The following is a 26,978-nucleotide window of genomic DNA, read 5'->3' as shown; positions in this document are numbered from 1 at the left end:
TAAAATATTATTTAATAAAAAGAATATTAAAAAATTATCATGAATAAATTAGTTTATATATAAAAGGCGAAATTACAAAAGTTGTAAAAATTGGGAGGCCTACTTAGAGGAGTATAATATATGTATGAAAGGTTAAATTGTAAAAAATTGAAAATTTGGAGCGATCATGACCTCTCAAAGTCTGTACTAGATTCCGCCGTGGGAGTTAAGAGAGAGATAAACAATAGGAGGTTTGATTAAAAAGAATGGTGTTAGTAGATGCAGGAAATTGAGAGCGAAGAGGGGGAGAAAGAGGCTAATTCAAATGGGTGGGGTAGAGATAGCATTAATTTACTAATTCATCCCTCAATCATTCAATTTCTACAACTTTTTCAAAATTAATTTTCCAACTGTTCTATATAAAAACTGAACATTCTGAAAAACAGCTAAAGATATTAAACTCGCCCTTGTTTCTCAAATAGATAAAATATTTATCACATCATCACCTCTAATTTTAATAAGATTGAAGTATTAGAAAGAAACAATGTGCTGTGGGGTGTCCCAAACCCAGGTTCCACTATCCAATTTGCAGCTGATTGATTGGTTTTTCCATTTTCCGAAACACTGCGCCAAGGAAGACATGCGCAGATGGAGAGAGAGAAGAGGAGCACTTCATTATTTCACATAAAAAACCCACAATATTTTGATTTCCCTCCAAAATTTTCCACTTTTGATTTTCCTTATTTAAACTCCAAACCAAACCCTAATACGCATTCTTAGGGGAGTGAACGGCGCCGGTTATTAATACTGTTTCCTTCCTCATTCTCAACTTATCTTCCTTTTTTTTTAAAGAAAATTTTATATATATATATAAACTATAAATATAAACTTCTACTTCTACTTCTACTTCTACTTGTACTATACTACTATTACTAATTTATAAACTACCAGCTCAGGCCAAAAAATTTAAAAAAACCTAGGCTCTGTCCTCGTTCGACTACTTAGCTTTTAGAGAGTGTGGTTGGAGTCTTCCTTGTAGTGTCGCAAAGCGACGGTGAAGCGATGGGAAGTGAGGAAAATTGCGGTTTTGTGGAGGAGAAAGTTGAAGGGAGAGAGGAGGGACGAGGGGGAAATAGAGATGTGGGTGGAGAGAACGGAGGGGAATTAGTGGGAAAAGAGGAGGGAATTGAAGGGAAAGATATAAAAAGTGGGGATTCGGAAGGGGAGGATGAAGACGTTGCTTTAAATAAGCTTAAAGAAAGAGGTAGAAAGAAGAAAGCGGCAGGTTCTTCTAAGAGGAGCAAAATAGATATTGAGGAAGAGGGTAATGTCGGGGGGAAAACTTCGGATTTTGCGGCTGAGAAGGGGGAAGTTGATTCGGGTGCTGCTGGTATTGGGGAAGGAGATAGCGGGGATGTTTTGAAGAAGAGACTGAGAACTGTTTCGAGGAGGGTTAATTATGCTGAGATTCTAGAATATGAGGATGACTTTGTAGATAACAAACGTAGACGCAAGGGCAAGAAAAAGAGGAAAGTTGTTCAACCTGGAGGTCAAGAAGATGGTTATAATGATTATGGCGGTAATGGGGCACCTGCAAAGAAGCTAGGAAGAAGAGGCAAGGCAAGGAAACAAGGTTCTGCAAGTGAAGGCAATGAAGGAAAAGCTGTAAAAGAGGAAGGTAAAGAAGAGCAAGAAGGCAATTTCGACGTAGCTGATGGAAAGAAGAGAGGGCGAAGAGGGCCAAAGAAGGGCCAAAAGAAGATGGAAGAGGAAGTTGCAGGGAATGGGAAAAGTTCGGAAAAACCAGAGGAGGATGGGTCTTTGGGAACGATCACTAAGAGAAAATATTCACTTAGGGACTCAGGAGTTCCCAAGAATGAAGAGTCTCTGCGGGATGCAGATAGAAAGAAGGTAAAAAAATTTGATTTTTTTAACTCTAGAGTTGTTTTTATGATGTCTTTTTCATTTTGTTTACCTGATGGATTCGAGTGTTGATGTGTTTGGTTTTTGCATTTAACAGTGGATTGCAGAAGAATCATCAATGTGCCATCAGTGCCAGAGGAATGATAAAGGCAGGGTTGTGAGATGCAAGAGTTGCAAGAGGAAACGATTTTGCGTTCCCTGCTTAAAATGGTATTCTTATTGGAGTGCTAACTGTATCTGCTCTTCCCTTAAAAACTGCTGCTTTTCCTGAACTACTTAGTATATTTTTCTGTTGCTGGCAACATATATTTTGGCCATCTTAATCGTAAGTAAATATCATATTGTTTCCCATCTAACTTACCATGTATTTGTTTTCTGGGGCTAGGTATCCCAATATGTCAGAGGAAGCAATTGCTGATGCCTGCCCCGTTTGTCGGGGGAATTGCAATTGCAAGTCATGCTTGCGCATGCTTGGCCCTCTTGAAGTTAGTTCTGAAATTCATGGCTTTACTGCTTTATTTGATGCATAATTGCTCATATAATCCCATACTTGATTTATGATATTGTGTACTTGATGAGTTGTAGGAATTGAAAGAGCAGGGCCAAAGTATTCTGCACTCTAGATACTTGCTTCAGACACTTCTTCCATACATTAAACAAATTAGTCAAGAACAAATGAAAGAAGTGGCCATTGAGGCAAGCATTCAAGGTATGTATATCTCCATGTTAACATGTTTTTTCTGCAACTTTTGTTATATTCTTTGCAAACTCTTGTTGATTTTGAAACTGAACATGGTTCTTTGTCTTCTTTGGAGCTTACTATCTGTGTATTTATTGGGAATAAATTTGAACAAGAAACTTCCAGATACTATGCTAGCCGAATTTGTTGTTTTGATGCCAAACTCTTTAAGTTGGCCTCTTGTTGATATGTGAAGCTCATTTTTTTTTTCTGTTCCTGATTTTAAGCAATCTGCCACTTCTTTATGGAAGTTGAACCATATTAAACCTACTCTTCTGTCTTTAGTAAACTAGGGCATCATATGAAAATTCTTTAGTCACAATATCAAATTTTCACCTTGATTTGGTGCAGTATACTGGTTGGTTTGTTAGGAATCATGTGCACCACCCTTGTCTCTACAATGTTATTTCTTGAGCCCTACCAATATCGGAAAACTGAACTAGCAATCAAGACTATGGAAGTTGAACCATATTAAACCTACTCTTCTGTATTTAGTAAACTAGGACATCATATGAAAATTCGTTAATTACAATATCGAATTTTCATCTTGATTTGGTGCAGTATACTGGTTGGTTTGTTAAGAATCATATGCACCACTCTCATCTCTCAAAATGTTATTTCTTGACCCCAACTATTATTGGGAAACTGAACCAGCAATCAAGACTATAAACTTCTTGTTATCTTAAAATGCATGTGGTATGATAATACATTGTTATTTATTTCTTTATTCTCAAATAAATATAGTTCATTTTTAACACATTTCTTGAGTGAGTAGGGGTTCTCCCAGAGCAAATACAGCTTACACAGGCAGTTTGTCGTGAAGATGAGCGTGTATATTGGTAGGTTATTATTATTTTCATGATGGTGAAATTAAAATGGGATCTTTTTGTTGTTGGGATTCGTTTTACTCAAGTTCCTGATGGCAATACATGTTTTTTTCAGTAATAACTGCAGAACTTCAATTGTCGACTTTCATAGAAGCTGTCCTAATTGTAACTATGATCTGTGCCTTACGTGTTGCTGTGAAATACGCGATGGACATTTGCAGGGTGGACGAAGGGAAATATTTAAAGAATATGTTGATAAGGGTTCTCGTTACTTGCATGGAGAACCTGTGAACCCTTCGTCTTCAAAAGTGGGGAATTCTCAAGAGTATTCCCCCAAGGAAAGCAACTCTCAAGAGCGGAGTGCTGTAACCTCTGGGTGGAAGGCAAATGAAAATGGCAGCATTCCTTGTCCACCAGAGGATTTGGATGGGTGTGGTAATGGCCTTTTAGAGCTAAGGTGTATGTTTAGAGGACATGCTCTTGTTCAGTTAACACAAAAGGCTGAGGAAATTGCCAAAGATCTCAATCTTGGGCATGGTCCTCAATTTTCTAACCAACAATGCCCTTGTTACAATCCAATGGGAGAAGTTAACATTGGCAATAATAATTTAAGGAAAGCAGCTTCTCGTGAAGATACCACTGATAACTATTTATATTGTCCAAAAGCTAAAGATATTCAGAGTGGAGATTTGGAACATTTCCAAAGGCACTGGGCTAATGGTGAACCTGTTATTGTCAGCAATGTACTTGAGAATGCAACTGGGTTGAGCTGGGAGCCAATGGTTATGTGGCGTGCTTTTCGTCAGATTAAGAATACTAAACATGAACTACAGTTGGAAGTTAAGGCACTTGATTGCTTAGATTGGTCTGAGGTCAGTTTGGTTATCAACTGTGTTCTTATTATTGGCATATGATGCTAACTTTGATTATTTGCTGTTTATTTTACCTACATGAGTCAAACTGAGTACTTCAGAAGTAACAGTAATGTTTGATCTCACTTCAACTGACTTTTTATTATAATATGTTTTGGCTTCTGTTGTCATGTTTGAGAAAAAGTTATATGACTCATCTTTTATAATTTGCTATACTGTAGAGTACAAATTCAACATATTTTGCAACTTGAAGCAAGGAGAATTGAATAACATATCCACGTTTGAACTTTGTTGCTTTTATTATATCATGATTATTTTAATATCTATTCCTAGTATTTTGGCTTTTATAGCGAATTAGGAAAGCATGCTTGTCTTTTCTCAATTGCTTTTTGGCTGGATTACCTTGGTTCTATAATCAGCTCTTTTGATGAAATGTAGGTAGTGGTCAATATTCACCAATTCTTTAGAGGGTATACAGATGGTCGTTTTGATGCAAAATCATGGCCTCAGATACTGAAGCTAAAAGATTGGCCTCCATCTAATGAATTTGAGAAGCTTCTTCCACGCCATTATGCTGAGTTTCTTTGTTGTTTGCCTTTCAAAGAATATACTAATCCTAGAAGTGGGCTTCTTAATATTGCTACCAAATTGCCAAAAAAATCTCTAACCCCAGATATGGGGCCAAAGTCATATATTGCTTATGGAGTTTTTCAAGAGCTGGGGCGTGGAGACTCTGTAACCAGGCTTCATTGTGATATGTCTGATGCGGTATACTCTCAGTTTTTCCTTTATTTTTCCTTGAAAATTTAATGTTAATAAATAGTAGATTATTTATTTGGCTGGAGTGAAAAAATGTTAATTAGGTTGTGTAACTGAAGGAACTTTCTTTATGTGGCTGCCTCTTTTTGTGAGTTACTTATACAGCTATATAATCATGGGCTACTGAGATTGCTGTTAGGCATCAAACTAGTGAATTTCATATCTGTTCCTGTTTCTCTACAAGTATCTATCTATGCATTTATACCAGAATTTTATAAGTTTTATAAGTTGGGCAGATAAAGTAAATCATGTAAGTGTTTTTGTAATGATATCTTTAGTACATAGGTGTCTTTTTGTTACAGAAAACCAGTACTTTTTCATCATCTGGATCAAAGGCCATTATTTCTTTGGTTTATTTTGTTGGCCCTAAGTATAACCAGAAGGTATTCAACATGGAAATGCTTTGAATGGCAAGCCATTCTTTCTGTTTTATGGTTTGACTGTGTACCGTTTGTGTTCATCTTTGAGCCTTAATTCTTGAACAATTCTTGTTCCTTCTATGCCTTTCAAGGACATCATGAGTACTGGCATAGCTTCTTCTAAGAATGATTTTGTATTTATTCAAGTTGTTTATGCATTTGCATAACTCATTAACTTCTTTTCCTTTCATCATTTGGTGGTGGACTTTACCTTTGCTTTTTGTGTGCGGATGTGTGGGTTGTAAGACATTGCATTGATTAAATTGGCTGAAAAAACTAGTTGGTAGACTGTTGGATGTTATAAGTGGTAACTCAGGGATCTAATCAATTAATTGTATAGCGTTGAGTGCTGTACTATTTTTTTGGTTAATGAGATTTTGCCGCATTCTGCTAACATAGCTTAATTGGTATGTCTAAATGTACCAATATATCAATTATTTTGGTTGGCCTGAGGCACATCCTTATTGGTAAAGCCACTTCTCTTGACAATGGATCTCTCATGCTCAAATCCCCACTTTTGCTAATTATTAGGGGGAAAAAAAAAGGGGTATCTGGGTTTCAATATTGTAGGCTTGTTGTTTCTGAATTTGCTTCTGGAGATCAGGTGCTATTTATGCATCTGTTCTTTTTAAGACGTGGAAAAATGAGCTTCTGTTGCCATTCAAGCTGACTGTTGCTTGTGGTTGTGGCTTGGCTTGCTTTTCCGCCTGTGCTATAAAATGTCATGCTAAAACAATAATAATTGTCGTTTGCTAGTTCCTAATGCATGTTTGATTGTATTGGGATTTCTCTTTAGGTGAACGTTTTAACACACACTGTTGAGGTGAAGCTTAAACATGAACAACTGACTAACATCAACGAGGCAAGAAAAAGGCACTCTATCCAAGACCAGCAGGAACTTTATGGAATGAATTCAAAAGTTGACTGGAATAAGTCTAGTGATAGAGGTGGTTTTCAAGGTGGGGGGGTTGTTGGGCAAGGTCAAGATGGTTATTCTAGTCTGAATGACAATAATTTGGTGAGGGAATTTGAAATGGTGGAGAGTGGAAAGGCCAAAATGGTTCAAGAAGAATGCTGGGAATCCTGGGATAATGGCAGATCATCTAAAACTTCTGGGAATACGATTGAAGAGCCGGAAGCTGTTGAGGGAGGTGCTGTTTGGGACATTTTCCGCAGGCAAGATGTTCCTAAGCTGCAGGATTACCTTAAAAAGCATTTTTGGGAGTTTAGATATGTTCATTGTTGCCCTGTTTCACAGGTACCTTTTCTACATTATATACTGAGCCAGAAGCACTTTGGTTTTTTTTGAATTATAATATAATATATGGGAGCCACATACTTCCTCTTCATTGGATCTTTCTACATGTTTATAGTCTCTTGTTCCCATTTCATTATTTTTTGAAATCCACTGATCTCAAAGCTGTGGCCAAGAGATGGATGTGATATGCTATTTAAGATGTGCCGCCTATTATAGTTACTTGAGAACAACGGAAGAAATGGATCTTTATTGTCTGTATGCACACATCTACTGGAAATGTCGTGGGATCTAAAGTCACAGCACTTTCACTTGGAGAAATTGGTGATTTCAGAATCTCATGTATGTCCTTATTCTGCTGGGTAAAGAATATGATCTAATGGGCATTCACAGAGAGGGCACTTGAATAACTATTTGTTGTTAGCATATTTATATGCTATAAATTTTAATGCATTAAATGTTTTAGGTCGTTGATTCTTAGACTTGGAAAACTGGTGACTTCTACATCTCATGTACTCTGCTTATTGAGCTGGGTAAAGAGCAGAATCTAATGGGAACTCACAGAGAAAGCTGTTGAATTTATACTTGTTTGTTATTAGTATTTTTATATATATATTTAAAATCTACTGTGTTAACTTTTATAGGCAATTGATTTTGATGATTGATTTATACTGTACAATTTACTGTCTCTTGGTGATATAGGTTTTTCACCCTATACATGATCAGTCCTTTTTCCTGACTATGGATCATAAAGCAAAGCTCAAGAAGGAATACGGTATGTTAAAATGTAGAGAAAATATTATTGGGACAAAAATACAAAACTTCAATCATCGGTTATGTTTATATGAAATGCTGTCACACAGGAATTGAACCATGGACTTTTGTTCAGAAACTTGGGGAAGCTGTTTTTATACCTGCAGGTTGTCCTCATCAAGTGCGGAACATTAAGGTGATACAAATTACTTGTATCTTCTATTATGCTTTTGTTTGAAAGAGATTATGTATCTCTAGTGTTTTCAACATTAATGTTGTTTTAATTGTAGAGCAAATCTCTTGAACAATATAAACTATATGTATTATGAATTTTTCAACATAAGTCATGTAAAATTTTTTGAAACACATTCAAGGAAAAAGGTTTGCCAACTTATTGTGTAGAATGTTTTTATTAGCATGCCTCTCATTTAGTATATCCCTTTGCACTTTAAGAAAGAAATATGTTCTACTTCAAATCATAATCTTAAGATCTATCGGTAAAGATGCACGCTTACAAATTTAAACAGTCGAACTTCTGGAGTCTGTTTTCTTGTTACTTTCTTCCGTGATGGTGTATGCTCTCACTTGAGCAAATGTCTCAATTAGGAATGCTTGGGCTAACAGCCCATTTAGTATATCCCTTTGCACTTTAAGAAAGAAATATGTTCTACTTCAAATCATAATCTTAAGATCTATCGGTAAAGATGCACGCTTACAAATTTAAACAGTCGAACTTCTGGAGTCTGTTTTCTTGTTACTTTCTTCCGTGATGGTGTATGCTCTCACTTGAGCAAATGTCTCAATTAGGAATGCTTGGGCTAACAGCCATGTAGTCTGTTGATAGAATGTTAGACTTTTAGTTTTTGTGATCAAGGGTCTAAACTTGGCAACATCAAATATCAAAAAAATAAAATAGAAAAAGAATCCTTCAAGCAAGTAATAGAAACATCAACGTAATGATTGGAGAAGTATTTATGAATCTTTCTTTTGAATCAATTTGAATTGTGTACTGATTTGAAATTCCTGTCAATGGTTTGACATTTCAATAGGGAAGAAATATTGGGGCATTTTTTAAATTCTAAAGCACTTCTGTTTTCTTGGTGTCATGTTTGATATCCTTGATGGGTTCTTGTGTTTGGTCATACCTTCTGTGGTAAAAACCGTAATTGCCCACCTATATATTTTAGAACTTCACTCAAAATGGCTATGTTCAGTAAAAACTAATAATGCTGTATGTTTTGTTCTTTGGCAACCATGCAGAATTGATATCCTGTGCTGGTAATTCAATATGTATAGGCTGTTTCTTTGATGCCCTAACATTTTTTTTTATATACCACAGTCATGCATAAAGGTCGCTCTTGATTTTGTTTCACCTGAAAATGTTGGTGAGTGTGTTCGCTTGACTGAAGAATTTCGTGTGCTTCCTCGTGATCATAGGACAAACGAGGATAAATTAGAGGTATGTGCATAGTCCTTGAGTGTTGAAAAATTGATGCTATAATATCTCTGCTTTTTCTGTTAGTCCTATGGCAAAGAGGGCAAATGGCTAGCTTTACAGTTATCTTACTGGTATTGAATTATCATACCTACTCCAGTTTGTATATATCCATGACATAATTATGAATCATTGCTACTTAGACTATGAAAACATTAGTCACCTGCACCAATGATCAATGAATGCTGTTTACTGTAGCACAACATACTCTGAATTGCAGTATTCCATTGACTGCAGCTGGTAATTGTGACATTTCCTAGCCGTGCAAATTATTTCCTTCAATGAATTGAGCTTCTACCTGTCAATGAATTGGGCTTCTACCTGATTTTTTCACCATCTGCAGTATTTTTGATAGTAGTTTCTTACGTGGCCTTAATTCTTTTCATTACATCCAATGTGGTTGTTGGAGTTCAACTAAGGTTGATGCTTTGTTAAACAAGTAGTTAGCAGTTAGCAAAGTCATAAAAGGTTTTATGGTCTGCACGTAACTTTTTCTTGAATTTTCAATTACTAGAGTTTATTTATCTTTTGAATGTTTTGCTTCTTTCTATCTGCCATTTGTAACAGGTGAAGAAAATGATTGTACATGCGGTGTGTGAGTCTGTGAATAACTTGGATAAAAATGCAAAGTAAGTCTCTTATGTGCTTATTTTTTGTTTGATTCTGAATATTGGTACTGTGTATTGTTTGGCTCTGAACCTTTCTTATATAACAACAATAATTTCTTTCTTCCCTTGAAATATGATAAACTATGATCCTGAATTTATTTCTTTATGATTCACTTCAGGCCTTGCTTGGTATAAAAGATGGAAAAGAGTGAGGATAGAAAATTTGTTAATCTACTGATTACGTTACAAAATAGCAAAGTGGTTATGTATCTTAATTATTTGATTAACAAGTTTACCATATTTGGTCCTTTCCATCCTTCATTCCAAGCAAAGCCTAAATGTGAAATTGAAATGTTGTCTTTTATGCATGCAAGGAATGCTGAAAAAGAATATTGTAGCTGTTTTATAAGATGGTACCCTTGTTAACATTTTGATGATCTTGTTGGGGCCTCTGGGTTGAGTAAATTTTATTATTTTATGCTTGGAGTATATCTGTTAGAAACGTTTCTACTCCATTTTTCATGTACCCTTGTTTCTGCATCTATCAGTTTGTTTATTGAAAATTTAATGATCCAAATAAATGTCTGTTTTCTTTATGCTATTTGTCTGACATCTGGTTCTTTTGCCGCATGAAAATAAAATTGATAAAACTTCTAATACTGATCTCTATGCCTTTTTAAGTCGTGGTTGTTGGTCGTAGAATAAATTTAACTCAATCCAGTTCTTGCATGCCCTGATTCAGGATTAAGCTCAAGACTAAAGCTGGATGAGTTGCAACTTTGTTCCGATATCTTAGCTGAAAGTCATACTCACACTTGTAAAGTGGGCAAACGTTTTGGTTTTGCGTTTTCTCAGAACGTAACTGGCTTTATCTGCAGCATCTAGTAAGTTGGTGTAACAAAGTAACTGCCGTGTATATATATAACCCTAAATCTTGCTTGCTTTTTATATTCTCTGGGCTGAGCTTGGTGGATATGTTTAGGTTGTCTGTTGTTTTAAGTGCTATTGATAAACAACGCACAACCTAGTTTTTGCAGCCTTTTTAATGTTTCCACTATTTTATTTGAAAATGGCAATGAAGGATTGGAGGGTGTAATGTTGCTTTACTTGATCAATGTGTATTTTAGCACAGGCGACTAGCCTGCTCTATAAAACGAAAAATAGTAGCTTTCCTTTACGTGCGTATACCCCAAATGAAACATTGAATAAACTATGCACTAATACCAAAAGAAAATTGTTGATCATGCCATTGGTTCAATGGTAAAAAATGAGTTTCAAGTTTGTTGGTTGCTATTTAGACAATGATTTTTGTGTTCATTTATTTATTGTAATGTAATAACATGCAAGGCTTAGTGTATTATTGTTATGTTTGGTAAGGTTTAGGGTTTAGACTTAGAGCAGGTTTTTATCTTGACACTTAGATGATATGCTTCTTCCAATATTGTAACAAAAAAGGGGGTTGTGTTAACAAAAGTAACATGTAGTGCATTATATTCCTCTAGATATCTCTTGTAATTCATACCTCTTATATAAAAAAAGACTTTTGTAGAAGAAAATATAGTAAAGTTAAAGGAAAAGGGATTGCTCAAATGTTGTGGAAGCGTGGAGCTTCTTTTTGGGGAATGTGTCCAAATATTAACTGGCACTCGAGGGTCATAGTTTTGCATGGTTGTTACTCCAAATGAACCGGGGTTTTTTATCCTTCAATTGGTACGATAAAGTTGAATATGGATTAAAGCAATAGTTAAAAAATTAAAATTATGAGAGTTAGATAAGATAGTTACTTTAATCAATAGTTGAGGGTTTAATTATTGTCTTGGGTGTAGAGTAGTTTTATAATTCGTGGTCAACATTTACTCCTTTTAATGTGCTTATAGAATGCGAAAGATTAATTATATATTTTGAGGAATAAATTGAATGAAGGATATAATTTTTTGAGAATTTTTTATGACCACACCCAATAAATTTAAAGTTAATGGTACGATGGGTTGATTTATTCGATTACTTTCTTTGCGTAATTTTAAAACTCTTTTTATGTTTTCATATAAAAATGAGTAGAAATAAACAATGAAAAAAGTATTATAATCTATCTGAAGTTTCTTCCTTAAATATACTGGCCACAACCACATAAATATTTTTAAGGATGTGCTTTTCTCTTTACTAATAATGATATTAAAAAAGTTATCTAGACATAATAACCCTAATTTCTAATTAACCTATCATTGAATACAACCTAATTATTATTAAAGTATCTATAAATATTTTTCAATAATGAGATCCCATCAAACTTTTATCGTCCCAATTTCTTAGTGTTGATGGGTTTTTTAGTTTTATTTTTGTGTAAAGGTTTAATTCATGATTTAAATATATTTATTATTTTAATTTTTTTTTATCTATACCTAAAATATTATTTTGTTATAATATTTTGTCCAATTTTCTAATCGACAATAAAAAAACCGATGCTTGTATCAACCAATAAAATGGCACCATGTGACATTTTTAATAAAAAATATATAATTTTTTTATTAAATATGTCAACTTTAAAATTTTATAAAAATAGAAATAAATATATTAAAAATCCAAAAATTATAAAAACATAGCAAATAATTAAATATTTTTAACCAAAAAAAAAGATAAATTTTGGGTTTCTCCTCAAACATGTTCTTCAATTTTTCTGGGTGATTTCAGGATAAATTTATTTGGTAAGGTAGTTGGTTTTTTGAACATTTTTCTTAGATTAAGATTTGGAATTTTTGAGCCATTTTTTATGAGAGTAGAGAGTCTTTACTAATTTCTGCAGTTCTTAGAGAATAAAATCAACCCAGTAAAGAAAGTGTTGTTCATTGTTCTTTGTTCTACTTCCACAGTCAATGGTTTTTGGCATTCATAAGTATTGTAATTGTGTCAACCGAAACAAAAACAAAGAAGAAAAACACATTGGATCAATGATGATTCTAAAAAGAACCAAAAATGGTAATATTGGTATCATCTTCCATATGCCAGAGAGAGAGGAAAACCAAATTGAAAAAGAAAAAAAAGTAGTTTTACCAATGAGAATTTTTGTTTGTTTCAGATTTTAGGTATTGGGGTTTTCTTATTCAGATTTCTAGCTTTCCTCCTTTCTCAGTTACAAATAGGAATGAGAAGGAAATATGATGTTGGATAAGAAGCTGAAATAGAGAACGTGGGGAAAGATAAATTAATATATATATATATACATATATAATATTTTTATTTTTACTAATAAAATCTATTTTTAGTTTAATAAATTATTTATCATATATATTTTTAGAGTTTATAATATTTTTTATAATATATTTTTTCCTGAATTTTTATATATTTAATTATTTCATATATATTTTAGAGTTTATATATACTTTTTATAATTTCTTTACATTTTTATGATTTTTATATATTTTTTAAATTTTCAAGGTTTGTATATATTAGATAAAATAAATTATTTTTCAAGAAATGCCAAGTGGTGCCTTTTTATTGGTCAAAATATGCTCATCCATTCGCCAAAACTAATCAATTTTTTTATAATTCTTAACTTAACTTAAGCATAGTTTAAATTTCAAATTGAAAAAAAAAAAATACTGAAGTGAAATAATGGGTAAACTTTAAAAAGTCAAATCCTAAATTAAGCCTTGTGTAAACAACTGAAATATTTAGGTTAAATCGATAAAAATAATACATAAATACTTGTTTTTGATACTAGGCTAAATTAATTATTGAATACATGTACAACCACTTTTAACTTTTTTTTATATATATAATTAGAGGTAGGGTTTAGTAAAATTCAATTCGACTCTAAATATTTGAAAAAAAGTTGAATTTCAAATTATTCAAATCGAATTAATTGAAACAACTCGATTTTTTTAAGTTCGAGTTCGAATCGAGTTGAATTTTTGGATTCAAATAATTCGAATAAATCAAATACCAAACATTTTTACTTTCCTTCCCCCTAAACCCCTAAAACTCTTTTTTTCTTTTTTTTTTTTACTTTCCCCTCAAAACTTTTATTTCTCCAAACTCTCAATTTTTTTCCTTTTGCTTTCCTCCATATCTCAAAAACTTTATTTAAAAAAATTTAAGTCTACTATTTATATTATTGAATTAAATTCACATTTTGTACTATTTATATTATTGAATTGTTTAATCATGCTGAATCTTTATTAATTTCTGTTAAAATTGAATTATTGATGATGTCATAAAATATAGTGTTAAAATTTTCTATTAGTATCAATTTTACATTTTATTTTTAAAATAACTTTTATTAAAAAATCAAAATTTTTTACATTTAATATATATTTTTTAATTTCAAAATACTTGGTGACAATAACTAGAAGATAATTGAAGCAATTAATTAAGCAAGCAAAGAATTTAACTCGTATATAAAAGATTAATAAATAAATTATGAGGGGATGAAAGTTAATAACAAATTTGATTACGGTAGGTAAATTTGATTATAGTGGGTGACAATGGCTACAAGGACCCAAAGTCATTTTTTTTAAAAATTTAACTCGAACAAATATATTCGATTTTTTTCGAATTTCATCTCACACAATTCGATTCAAGAAAATTTCAAATTGAGTTAGGATGACAAAATATGATTCATCAACTCGATTAAATCAAATTTTTTTCATTCGATTCAATTCTATTTGATCGAACGCTCATCCTAATTAGGGAGGGGAATGAGATTACTTGGTAGCGAACTCAAGTTCTCATACCTACAAGTTAATGCTCTTACCATTGAGCCAAGATATTATTGACACATGTAACGCCTTTAAATATATTTGAAATTAATATTAGACAATGATTTATTAAATTTTGTAACTTTTTCCTAGTTAGTTATTTATGAATCTTAAATTGACTTGTGAGTTGATTTACGAACTAACTTTTGTAAATACATCATTTAAAAATATAATAAAATAATTTTTAAATTTAATAAATATGATAAATTAATTAAATATATTTTGTTTAAAAAATTTAATAGCTTGATTATTACAACAATCAAGGTGCTAATCGAGCTACAACTCAATCAATATAAAATTCAATATTTACTTAGTAAATGAAGTTAAAGTAAAAATCAAATTATTTGAAAATTTATGTAAAATATAAGACAAAATGAGATACAATATGTCAATACAAAGATTATCAATGGGAGTATTTGGGATGGTTGGATGCGGTTCAGATTGTAGTGTTGAGAGACACTAGGGGTGTTTTTAAGTGTTTGGAGAAATCTGAACAAGATTTTTGGTAATAATAAGTGGTCCAACCTTCTTGGTGGATAGGAAAGGCTTAAAGAGTTTAGAGCTTGTTGTGAATCCCATCGAAGACCCTATTGCTTAGGCTTCAAGAGTAGGGTTGTGGGTAATCATGTTAAAGAGTGTCTAAGTTGATTTGATGCAACCAATTGTGTAAAACTTTGTTCTAGCGGGTTGGTGTACATAAGAAGTGATCCAATGGATTTCCTTGAGATTTTGCAGGTTCCTCCATCAAATCCTTATCGCGAAGTGGTTATGCAAAAATAGGTCACTTGGCTAGGTCTTTTTAGGAATTTTTATATAGGTATAACAATTACTCACTAACTAAAGGGAGGTTTTAAAGTTGCTTGCTACTGATAGTGAAATTGTTAGAGCGATGTGTGTTTTTGTGAAGAAAGAACCATAATGACGTTTGATTTTTTATTTGATTTATTCTAATGGTCATCTCATTGTTTCTCACCCTCGTGCTATTATTGCCTTTGCTTGCATTTTATGTGTCATCATTTGTTTGGTAGGGCTTGTGACACATTTCAATTATTTATTATGAACTTGTTTCATCGGTTAATGGATTACTCCTCGCCATTTGATTTTCCCACTCAAATAACCATAAGTAGGGATCCTATGGTTTTCCTTTCCTTATTTTCCTCTATATTTATTGTTGGGGATCAACTCGATTAAACAACGAACAAGTGAAAATAGCGGAAGAAATTGAGAAATTGAACACACAATTTTAATGTGGAAAAACCCCTTCAAAGAAGATAGAAAATCACGAGCAAAGATAATTTTACTATAACGGCAAAAGAACGAAGAGTACAAAAGATGAAGATAAAAACTAGATCCTGAAAACTTGAAAACAAAGAACCCTCAAAACGTAAACACAAAATTCTCTAAATGTGTTATGAGTTATGTGTTATGAGTTTTAATCTTTAATAGATGTATTTTCTAATATTGTAAAAGAGCCTATTTATAGGCTAAATTCATAGGTCAAATAATAATAAAATAATCTAGGTTAATTAGAGTTTGATTGAAACAAATAAACAAAGTTTAACTGGAAGGTTATTTCTCAAATTTGACTGAAATATTAGTCATACTCAACAAATCTCCACCTTGACTCATATTTCCACAACGTCATCTTTGCCAAAGCCCGCCACGGGCCTATCTTGAACTATGCAGGGAATTAACTAAGTTGAATTTGTGCTTAGAAACTGGAAGACTTCTAGCCTTCGACTTGTATACTGCCAAATTAAAGCTAAACCGGGTCTGATTTTCATGAACACAATGTTTTAACTTTTCAAAACCTGCGTCCAAAAGAGAACCTTTCTTCAACGAAACAATCATACATTTTTCCCCCCATGGCCAAGTTGCCTCCGCTCCAAACGAGTTAACTTTGACTCCATAACGGACAAGGGACGTCCGATTTCACCGGTCACTGTAGAACCTTTCAGAATATAAAGACTACCAGTTCTTTTACCTTTTAACAAAATGAAAGCTCCATGAAATACTTTAATGCCACTCGACTCGATGTTGATTCTGCATCCTTTCAAGTTTAAAATACTCAATGAGATGAGATTCTTTCGTAAATCAGGTACATACCTGACATCTGAGAGTGTCCTAATTGTTTCATCGTGTTTCCTAATTTTAATAGTACCAATACCAATTACCTTATTGGATGAATCGTTTCCGATGCGCACAACTCCACTTTTAACCGAACTGTATGTAGAGAACCATTCTCTATTGGGACACATGTGGAAAGAAGATTTTGAATCTAGTGTAATGACCCAAAATCCGTGGGCATCGAAAAAGTATATTATCGGGCCTCCGTCTTAGTGAAACGGGTTCGTAAATAATTATTAGGAATAATTATAAGTCTAGTAGTGTGTTTAATTAGGTTTTAATTAAGTGAAATTAGCTCAATTTAGAGTAATTAGTAAAAAGTACTAAATTGAATAAGGGGTAAAAATTGAATTATAGAGTAATAGAAAATAAATAGGACTAAAATGACAATTAAGCCATTTATATGAAATGAGCCGGCATATATGCATTAAAATTCTAAGATTTTTGTTTTAATTAATATATATATATTATATTATATTATGTTATGTTAATTTATAGAATTATTAATTTATAACTTAAATAAGTAAATAAACCAAAACATGTCAATTGTATGGTTATAATTAAATATATGTGTAAAATACAAGAAAATACACTTGTAATATATTTGTATATTTTTTTAAATAATAAGTAAAAGATATCTACTGATTATTATTATTTAATTGATATTATATTAGTGAATAAATTAATAAGTTGACAAATGTAGGATAATGAGATGATACATGTGTGATAATATGTATAATACAATTGTAATAAAAAGTATTATTTATTAAGTAGATATTTATTATTTATTATTAATAAGTTAAAGATATTTATTAGATAAATAATTAAAATTATAAGATTTTTGGTATGAAAAACAGATTAGATAATGACATTTGTAATAATATGAATATATACATTTGTATTATAATTATGTATTTACTTAAATTTTAAGTTAAATATATTTATTAATTAAATATTGATATTATAATATTTTTATTTGTTAAATAAATAAAAGAAAGACAAATGGATGGTGATAATAGTGTACAAATGTACAAAGATACATGTATACAAATGTATTAATTATATTATTATTAAATAGATATTTTATAATTATTAAATTAATAATAATTTATATTAGTTAAATGATAAAATAATACAAAGAAAATAAAATATAAAAGAAAAACAAAGAAAGCAAGAAAACAGAACCGAAGCATTTCGAAACAGGGAAGAAAAAGAAAGAAAGAAAAGAACAAAGAAAAACTAATGTTTTAAGGTTTAAAGCTTTGATTGGTAAGGCAATTAAGCCCTTTTTACTTAATTTTGATGTTTTAGAAGCTTTAGAATAAAGTTTTGATGAGATTAAGTTGAGGTTTTGGAAGTTTTTAGGTTTTTGAACATAGTTCATGTTGAATAAAATAATGAATTAGGGATTTAATTGAATGAATTTTAAGTTAGAATTGATTAAAGGATTAAATTGTAAACTAATCTGTAAGTTTTGAGTTTTAGGGATTAAATTGAAATAAATTCAAAATTATGAAAATATGATAAAAATTAAATAGTTAAATGTGAGTTTGGAAAGAAATTGAGTAGCAAAATGTATGAATTGAGAAAGAAAAATATATAGGTTTAGTTAGGATTAAATTGGAATTAAAGTAAAAGTTAGATAAAAATTCCAACAATTAAATTTTGTTGTGTTAATGATTGTGAAATTATTTTAATTGTTTGTAGCGAATATCGAGCTTGAAGCATCGACCCAAAAAGTAAAAGAAAAGATCGTTGAGGATTAAATCCGAAGCGAATTCTGGTTTGTATCACTATAACTCAAGCTTTATAATTAATATGTGTTTAATTTAATATGTATGTGTGGTAAGTATTTTAAGGTAAGTATTTAATGAATTGATAAAATTTGTGGTTGGGTATTAAAATTGAGATTGATACTGAACTGAATTATGGGATACTGAATATTGTTTTGAATACCGAATTGAACTGTGAAATTACTGAATATTGTTACGTACACTGCATTGAACTGTAAAATTTCTGATGAAACGAACTACTTATTGCTGTGAAAATTGATCGAAACAATAAATTATAATTAATATTGAATCGAAATGGAAATTGTACTGAAAAATGATTTGAATACCCTATTAACTAGTCGGACTAGTCAGATATAGTTGGCATGCCATAGGATATGGAAGACTACAGGTTTTTACCGGCTTACTAATCAGGCACTTATGTGCCGACTACTGTTACTGTTACCGTTACTATTACTGATTCGACACTTTGTGTGTCGAATACTGTTACCGTTACTATTATAGATTCAGCACTTTGTGTGTTGAATACTGTTACTGTTACTATTACTGCTACCGTTACTGATTACTGTTTAGGTACTGTGTACCGTTAAGGCACAATGTGCCGTACTGGTGTGTTGGTTGGAATCCGTGTATTCGCCGAGTCCGAGTCAAGTTAATAGGGACAAATGAAATAAATTTACTGATAAAACTAAATTTGAATGATATGACATATGTGAAAGGTGAGAATTGAAATAAAGAAATAAGAATGGTATATATATATTCAAATGATAACATAAAAAGATTGAATTGTTCATTAAGTGATGATAATTTTAATGTAAAAGTATGTGTGTGTTTTAATGTATTTAATTATAGATTGAATTATAGTGATACCACTGAGTATATGCATACTCAGCGTACGGTTGTTTCCGTGTGTAGGTTGTAGAAGTCAAGTACTGAACTAGCATCCAAAGCCAGACTCGACTTCAGCAAACTTTTGGTGATGTATATTTTCTTTTGGTAATGTGGCATGTACATAGGATGTGTATAAAAGTTATTATGTTTTGAATATAAATGGTTAAAAATGTTAGTATTACAAGTCTAAGAATTATAATGAAAGAAGTTTATCCATTTCAATTTAATTAGTACATTGATAAATTTAAATTGATATTATATTGATTGAGTTTGATTAGAAGGCATTTAAAATAGAAAATGAGTATGTGAAATGAGTTGGTTGAATTGGTTATATTTGAAATGGATACGGTTTTAATTGCAAGGGGTTTTATGTAAAAATAAGCAGAAATATTGTCGAAATTTATTAAAAAAAATTCGAAGTACTTAAACGAGTCCCGTTTCACTTTTAATGCATGTTTTAGACTTCGAGAGTTCATTATAGGGATTTAGTAATTAAATTATACTATGAATGTTATTTTATTTGTGAATTATTCGTAAGTTTTCTGATATGTCCGGTAATGCCTCGTAACTCTGTTCCGGCGACGGTTCGGGGTTAGGGGGTGCTATATCTAGGATCCACTCAGACGTAAGCTTGGATTTATCACTCATTGACACTAATAAGAAATATCACTCATTGACACTAACAAGAAATCATCACCGCTTTCATTGGCCAAATTAGCACCAGTTACATCTTCCTCGTTACTCTCAGCAACTCTTTTATTTCGCAGTTTATAACAATTTGCTTTGACGTGACCTAACTTTTTACAATAGCGACACATTTTGTCTCGCTTTTTTGATGCTACTAAAACGGAAGCTTGCCTATCTTTCTTGCTATCCAAACCAAACTGATTATCGAGTTTGTCTTTACTCAACAAATGACCCTTCACATCTTCAAACAAGAGTTTGTATTTGCCATAAATTAGGGTTTCCTTGAAAGACTTGTATGAATGGGGTAAAGAGCACAATAATAGTATAGTATGATATTTATCGTCAATCTGAACCTCAAAGTTCTTTAAATCATTTAAAAGAGTAACAAATTGACTCATATGATATCTAAGAAGCTCACATTTGTTCATGCGAAATGTAAGTAGACGTTGTTTCAACACTAAACGGTTAACCAGAGACTTAGTGTAACACCCCGTACCCATGACCGTTTCCGGAGTCGGACACGAAGTGTGAACGAACTTAACTCATTTATTTATACAGTTCATTTTATCATTTCCAGACAAGTTGGCCAACTGCGTCACTGCTACCTTAAAAATCATATCTCGAGTTACAAAACTCGAAAACCAGTTCCGTAAATTTTTCCTGAAACTAGACTCATGTGTCCATCTACAAATTTTTTTTCTAGAATTTTTGGTCGAGCCAATTAGTACAGTTTATTAGTTAAATTCTCCCCTGTTTCAGGGTTCAACTACTCTGACCTCTGTGTATTACGAACCAGATATCTCTCTGTACAGAGATTCAATGACTATGCCGTTTGTCCCTAATAAAAGTAGACTCAATATGGAATCTGTACATATAAAGTATGACTTCTAATTATCTTTTTAGAATTTATGGTGAATTTCTAAATTCGGGACAGGGGATCCAGAAATCGTTCTAGTCCTGTTTCACAAGATTTTAAATATCTCATACAGTATAGCTCATATACTTGTTTTACATCTTCCATGTAAAAATAGACTCATCAAGCTTAGATTCTATAATTTATCCATTATTTAATTCCATTTCTACTATTTTTAGTGATTTTTCAATTTCACAACACTACTGTTGTCTGCCTCTATTATTAGAGTAAATTTAGCATGCATATCACCAAGTATAATCATGACTAGCCATACCCAAGGCTAATCATTACCAAGCATTTCCTTACTACTCAATAACCATATCATGAGTGTAACACCGGAAATGATTAGCCATGACAAACGGCATAATAATTAAATAGACTTTAACCGTTACTTATAACTAAGTATCATAAGACCCAATTCAACTTAACATTTACGCCATTTTCGCATGGCTAAAAGTATACATACCAAAGTTCAAACAAAACATAATAGCCTATACATGCCGAAATGTTCTCTTAGACCAACTAAGAAGAAGATACCAAAAAGTTGCAAGCTGGTGCGATGACTTCGACGGTGATCCCGAGCACACAAAAATGGATCAAAGGAACCTAAATAAGTGACAAATAAACACACCAATGAGTATATAACTCAGTAAGTCATAAGCATTACATACCGTATAATTATAAGAGATCATAAGAGAAGCAAATAATGCAAAAAAAATCAGTTACTCCAACTATACCGAGCTACGCTATCATTTCTTAGAATTTCGATTCAATCTCATGCCAATTCCTACAATCAAATCAAACACCAAAACAACCCAATTGATTTAGACCCGATCCCTCAAAGCATGGAATTTTGATGCACTAGATAAATTTGTACCTACTCAGTACATGCCTCAAGTTCGATATTTTAGTTACTAGTTCTACCACTTCGTTCTTTCACGCTCACTTTATATTATTAATCGAATTTGCACACATAGTGCTCGTCACACTCGCACACATAGTGCCATAGCACACCGCACACTCAGTGCATTGGATTTTCTCTAATACTTCAACACCCAAATCGGCACACATAGTGCTACTTAATTCCGCACACATAGTGCCACATGTTAACTCATTTTGATAAGGAAATTTACTTAATTTAAATAGCACATATGGTCATATCAATAAATAGGAAAATTATTCCAAGAGAACTCCTAACGAAAGGAATCCCTTTTATGATTCACTAATATTATTTATATACAAGCTAATCAACCTCACAGGAGTGCTTAAGGACTTACCTTATATTGGATGAAATGATTCCCAATCGACTACTCGATTATCTTTGCTTTGCCTTTGTTTGATTCTCCCCCTTTGATGTCTTGATCTAGAATAAACACATTTAGTAGTTTAATTTTCTTGCTGGATACTTATGTGTATAATTTAATGGTTTTCACTCCATTTCACAACTATCCTTGTTCAAAATATCAAAACCTTAACCAATATTCGATTAATGCTTCAAGGCCGAATGTATTAACACTATTAAGGTAACCTAGTCTTAAGTATTTTTAATTCTAATATACAACATCATGAATCAACTCAACCTTATAAGCCAATATTACTCCTTCAATCGATTATTGAGAGTTAACAAAAAATATTATCACAAACATATACACCTATATGGCCGAATATTCCAAATTAAATTTAACCTTACTTATGTAATTACCTATAAGTTATTATACATCAAATTTCATACATTTAACCTTTTAATGCCTATTAACCATTCTTTTGATCTTAACCTAAAATGACAACTCCCATACTCAACATTTCAACCGAATTATCCCTATCACCCGAACTAAAATTCGCACCTTAACTTCATACATTTTTTTTATTTTTTATTATGACTTTCATAATTCATTCGGCCCCATCAAAGGACCCCTTTAACATACAAGGAAAATAATCATAGAGAAAGAAATTAACATTCTAATTAGACTCAATGTAACCGAATGTACCAAGTGCTACTAACCTACTTATTCAAAAATCTTCATTCCATACTATCATCCCCCTTTTATCCCATACAACATGAAAATGACCTCCAATGTTAACACTTAGATTCACGGCATGATGCCCAAACCACCATAAAAGCTCCAACTTTCTTAACATTACTAAGAGTGCATCCAATTACTAACTTAACCTATCATAAAACTAAATCAACAATTCAAAACTTACCTCTTACTAGCTAAAGAAGAATGCTGAATTTCTTTTGGCAAGTTCCCCTTATTTCTTCATCTCTTCATTCAGCCAAGAAGAACTGATTTCTTCTTTTGTTTTCATCACATTTTCATTCTTTTTTTTTTCTTTTATTATTTCCTTTCTTTTACATAAAATAATGACCACTTCATGGAAATTTACCACATATTCTAATATATGCTCCATCATGGCCGGCCACTATGTATAAAAAAGAAGTATTTGTCATGCAAAACCATTATTTTCACTACATGCTTTAAAAGGTCCTTATAGATTAACCTATCACATTTCAAAAGTGTCACACATAAGTCCTATTAACTAAATTCACATGCAATCGACTAAATCGAAGCTTAAAACTTTCACACATTCATATTCACATATTCTAGACAATAATTATCACATTCAAATACTTCGGTGACTCGGTTTAGCGGTCCCGAAACTACTTCCCGACTAGGGTCAATTTAGGGCTGTCACAACTCTCCCCCACTTAAGAAATTTTTCGTCCCCAAAATCTTACCGGTAAATAGGTTTGGGTATCGTTCTTTCATAGAGTTCTCGGTCTCCCAAGTAGCTTCTTCCATCCCGTGTTTGAGCCATAACACTTTTACTAAAGGAACCCTTTTGTTTCGTAACTCTTTCACTTCACGAGCCAGGATACGAATCGGTTCTTCTTCATAACTCATATCGGGTTGAATTTCAACCTCTGATGGATTAATTATGTGCGATGGATCAGATCTATAACGTCGAAGCATCGAAACATGAAAGACGTCGTGAATCTTTTCAAGTTCAGGGGGCAAAATCAATCTATACGCAACTGGACCAACTCGTTCGGAGATTTCGTACGGCCCAATGAATCTCGGACTCAATTTGCCCTTACGGCCAAATCTGAGTATCTTTTTCCAAGGTGAAACTTTAAGAAACACTTTGTCTCCCACCTGATACTCAATGTCTTTTCGTTTCAAATCCGCGTACGACTTCTGGCGATCTGTGGCTGCCTTCAGACTTTCACGGATTACTTTTGCTTTCTGTTCAGCATCTTTAATTAAATCAACTCTGAAAATTTTACTTTCACCGAGCTCGGTCCAAAACAATGGTGTACGGCATTTACGACCGTACAAAGCCTCGTAAGGTGCCATCTTAATACTTGATTGAAAACTATTAGTGTAAGCGAATTCAATCAAAGGTAAATACTGTTCCCATGAACCACTAAACTCGAGGATGCAACATCTCAACATATCCTCAAGTATCTGAATTATCCGCTCGGATTGACCATCGGTTTGTGGATGAAAAGCAGTGCTAAAATGCAGCTTGGTACCCAAAGCTTCTTGCAATTTCTTCCAAAATCGCGAGGTGAATCTCGGATCTCTATCTGACACAATAGAAATCGGTACCCCGTGTAATCTCACAATCTGAGAAACATACAATCCAACTAGTTTATCCAATGAAAAATCCGTTCGTACGGGGATAAAGTGAGCCGACTTAGTCAGTCTATCAACAACAACCCAAATTGCATCTTTCTTACTTGCCGATACTGGCAACCCAGATACAAAATCCATCGTGACTCGATCCCATTTCCATTCAGGTATCATGATCGGCTGAAGTAAACCTGTAGGCACTTGATGTTCCGCTTTCACTTGTTGACATATTAAACACTTCGATACAAAATCAAAAATGTCTCGTTTCATACCATGCCACCAAAACTGACGTCTCAGATCATTGTACATTTTCGTACTCCCCGGGTGAACTGACATTCGGCTACAATGAGCTTCATTCAGAATCATCGAAATGAGTTCTGAATTTCTTGGAACGCACAAACGACTCCTGAACCTCAAACAATCGTCATCATCAATTTGAAACTCTGATTCCATATTCGGAACACATTCAGCCCATTTTGCAACCAATTCATCATCAACTTTCTGAGCTTCACGAATTTGATGAATCAATAATGGTTTGGCCTTTAATTCAGCTACTAACACATTGTCGGGTAGAACAGACAAGTGTACATTCATCACTCGTAAAGCAAACAGTGATTTCCAGCTTAAGGCGTCCGCAACCACGTTAGCCTTTCCCGGGTGATAATCAATGACAAGCTCATAATCTTTCAACAACTCAAGCCAACGCCTTTGTCGCAGATTCAAGTCTCTTTGAGTCATCAAATATTTGAGACTTTTGTGATCCGAATATACATGGCACTTCTCACCAAATAAGTAATGTCGCCATATTTTCAAGGCGAACACAATGGCAGCTAGTTCGAGATCATGGGTTGGATAATTCTTCTCATGTGGCTTCAGTTGTCTCGACGCATAGGCCACAACTCGACGTTCTTGCATCAATACGCAACCCAACCCAAGTAGGGATGCATCACTATAAATGACAAACTCTTTGCCTGATTCGGGCTGCACTAGAATTGGAGCTTCAGTCAAATAAGTTTTCAGTTGATCAAAACTTTTCTGACATTTTTCCGTCCATTCGAACTTAACATCTTTTTGAAGTAGCTTCGTCAGTGGTGTGGCTATCATCGAGAAACCCTTTACAAACCGTCTGTAGTAGCCGACTAGTCCCAAAAAGCTCCGAACCTCAGTAATATTTCTCGGAGGCTTCCAGTTAAGTATGGCTGAAATTTTGCTCGGATCAACTCGAATACCCGATGCAGATACCACATGACCCAAGAAGCTAACCTCTCTTAACCAGAATTCACACTTACTGAACTTGGCATATAACTGCTTATCTCGTAAAATCTGCAACACTAATCTCAGGTGCTCAGCATGTTCGGTCTCACCTCTTGAATAGACCAAGATGTCATCAATAAACACAACTACAAACTGGTCCAAGTACTGTCTGAAAATCCGATTCATCAAATCCATAAATACCGCATGGGCATTAGTGAGCCCAAACGGCATTACTAAGAACTCGTAGTGACCGTACCTCGTTCTGAAAGCAGTTTTGGGTATATCCGAATCTCGAATTCGTAACTGATAATAACCCAATCTCAAATCTATCTTTGAAAACACCGAGGCTCCCTTTAGTTGATCAAACAAATCATCAATACGCGGTAACGGATATTTATTCTTTATTGTCACCTTATTCAGCTGACGATAGTCGATGCACAACCTCATGGTACCGTCCTTATTTTTCACAAACAATACTGGTGCACCCCAAGGTGAGAAACTTGGTCGAGCGAAACCTCTATCCGTCAACTCTTGCAACTGAGCTTTCAACTCTTTTAACTCGGTTAGTGCCATACGATACGGAGCTATCGAAATCGGGGTAGTCCCAGGTACAAGCTCAATACCAAACTCTACCTCCCGAACAGGTGGTAAACCCGGTAATTCTTCGAGAAAAACATCCGGATATTTAAATACCACCGGTACCGATTCAAGTTTCTTTTCTGGCTCTTTATTATCAAGCACGTATGCAAGATACGCTTCACACCCCTTTCTCACATATTTTTGAGCTAACATCGAGGATATTATTGTTGGCAATCCATTCAAGACAGTAGACTCAACTCGAATTATTTCATTATTTGCACACCTCAAATTAATAGTCTTTCTTTTACAATTCACAACCGCATCATGCACGGTCAACCAATCCAAACCGAGAATAGTATCAAATTCATCAAACGGTAAAAGCATCAAGTCGGCCGGAAAACAGGAATCTCGGATCATCAGAGGACATTTCTTACACACTTTGTCAACAAGTACATATTGACCCAAGGGGTTTGACACTCGAATTACGAACTCAGTAGACTCAACAGGTAGAGTCTTACTGGATGCTAAAGTCTCACATACATATGAATGAGTAGAGCCAGGGTCAATCAATGCAATCACATTAGTATCAAAGAGAGTGAAAGTACCAGTGATAACATCAAGAGAGGACGCCTCCTCTCGTGCGCGGATGGCATATG

At 33.3% G+C, this 26,978-nt stretch overlaps 1 protein-coding gene across 2 annotated transcripts; it reads left to right on the top strand.

Moving 5' to 3' along the window:
• Positions 1–252: 252 nt before the first annotated feature.
• Positions 253–10,866, top strand: LOC107886373 (lysine-specific demethylase JMJ25). 2 transcript variants are annotated; one of them, XM_016810300.2, is made up of 13 exons: positions 253–1,890; positions 2,000–2,112; positions 2,288–2,387; positions 2,488–2,611; positions 3,417–3,480; positions 3,584–4,340; positions 4,779–5,108; positions 6,375–6,836; positions 7,536–7,608; positions 7,697–7,782; positions 8,926–9,045; positions 9,649–9,710; positions 10,432–10,866. In XM_016810300.2, the coding sequence occupies exons 1-13, from the start codon at positions 1,042–1,044 to the stop codon at positions 10,457–10,459; spliced, it is 3,168 nt and encodes a 1,055-aa protein (XP_016665789.1). In that variant the 5' UTR covers positions 253–1,041; the 3' UTR covers positions 10,460–10,866. The 2 variants fall into 2 exon arrangements, with proteins under 2 accessions (XP_016665789.1, XP_040938896.1); XM_041082962.1 differs by having other exon boundaries at positions 10,411–10,639.
• Positions 10,867–26,978: the final 16,112 nt, after the last annotated feature.

This window comes from Gossypium hirsutum, chromosome A12, assembly GCF_007990345.1.
Source record: "Gossypium hirsutum isolate 1008001.06 chromosome A12, Gossypium_hirsutum_v2.1, whole genome shotgun sequence".
Lineage (NCBI taxonomy): Eukaryota > Viridiplantae > Streptophyta > Magnoliopsida > Malvales > Malvaceae > Gossypium > Gossypium hirsutum.
The sequence above is the reverse complement of the archived record's forward strand: the minus strand, read 5'-3'. Positions and strand labels throughout refer to the sequence as shown.

Bases quoted from the DNA above. Each gene is read 5' to 3' on its own strand.
- LOC107886373 (XM_016810300.2), top strand. From the start codon at position 1,042: ATGGGAAGTGAGGAAAATTGCGGTTTTGTGGAGGAGAAAGTTGAAGGG. The intron at 1,891-1,999 runs GTAAAAAAATTT...TGCATTTAACAG, and splicing joins GGGATGCAGATAGAAAGAAG to TGGATTGCAGAAGAATCATC. The intron at 9,711-10,431 runs GTAAGTCTCTTA...GCCCTGATTCAG, and splicing joins AACTTGGATAAAAATGCAAA to GATTAAGCTCAAGACTAAAG.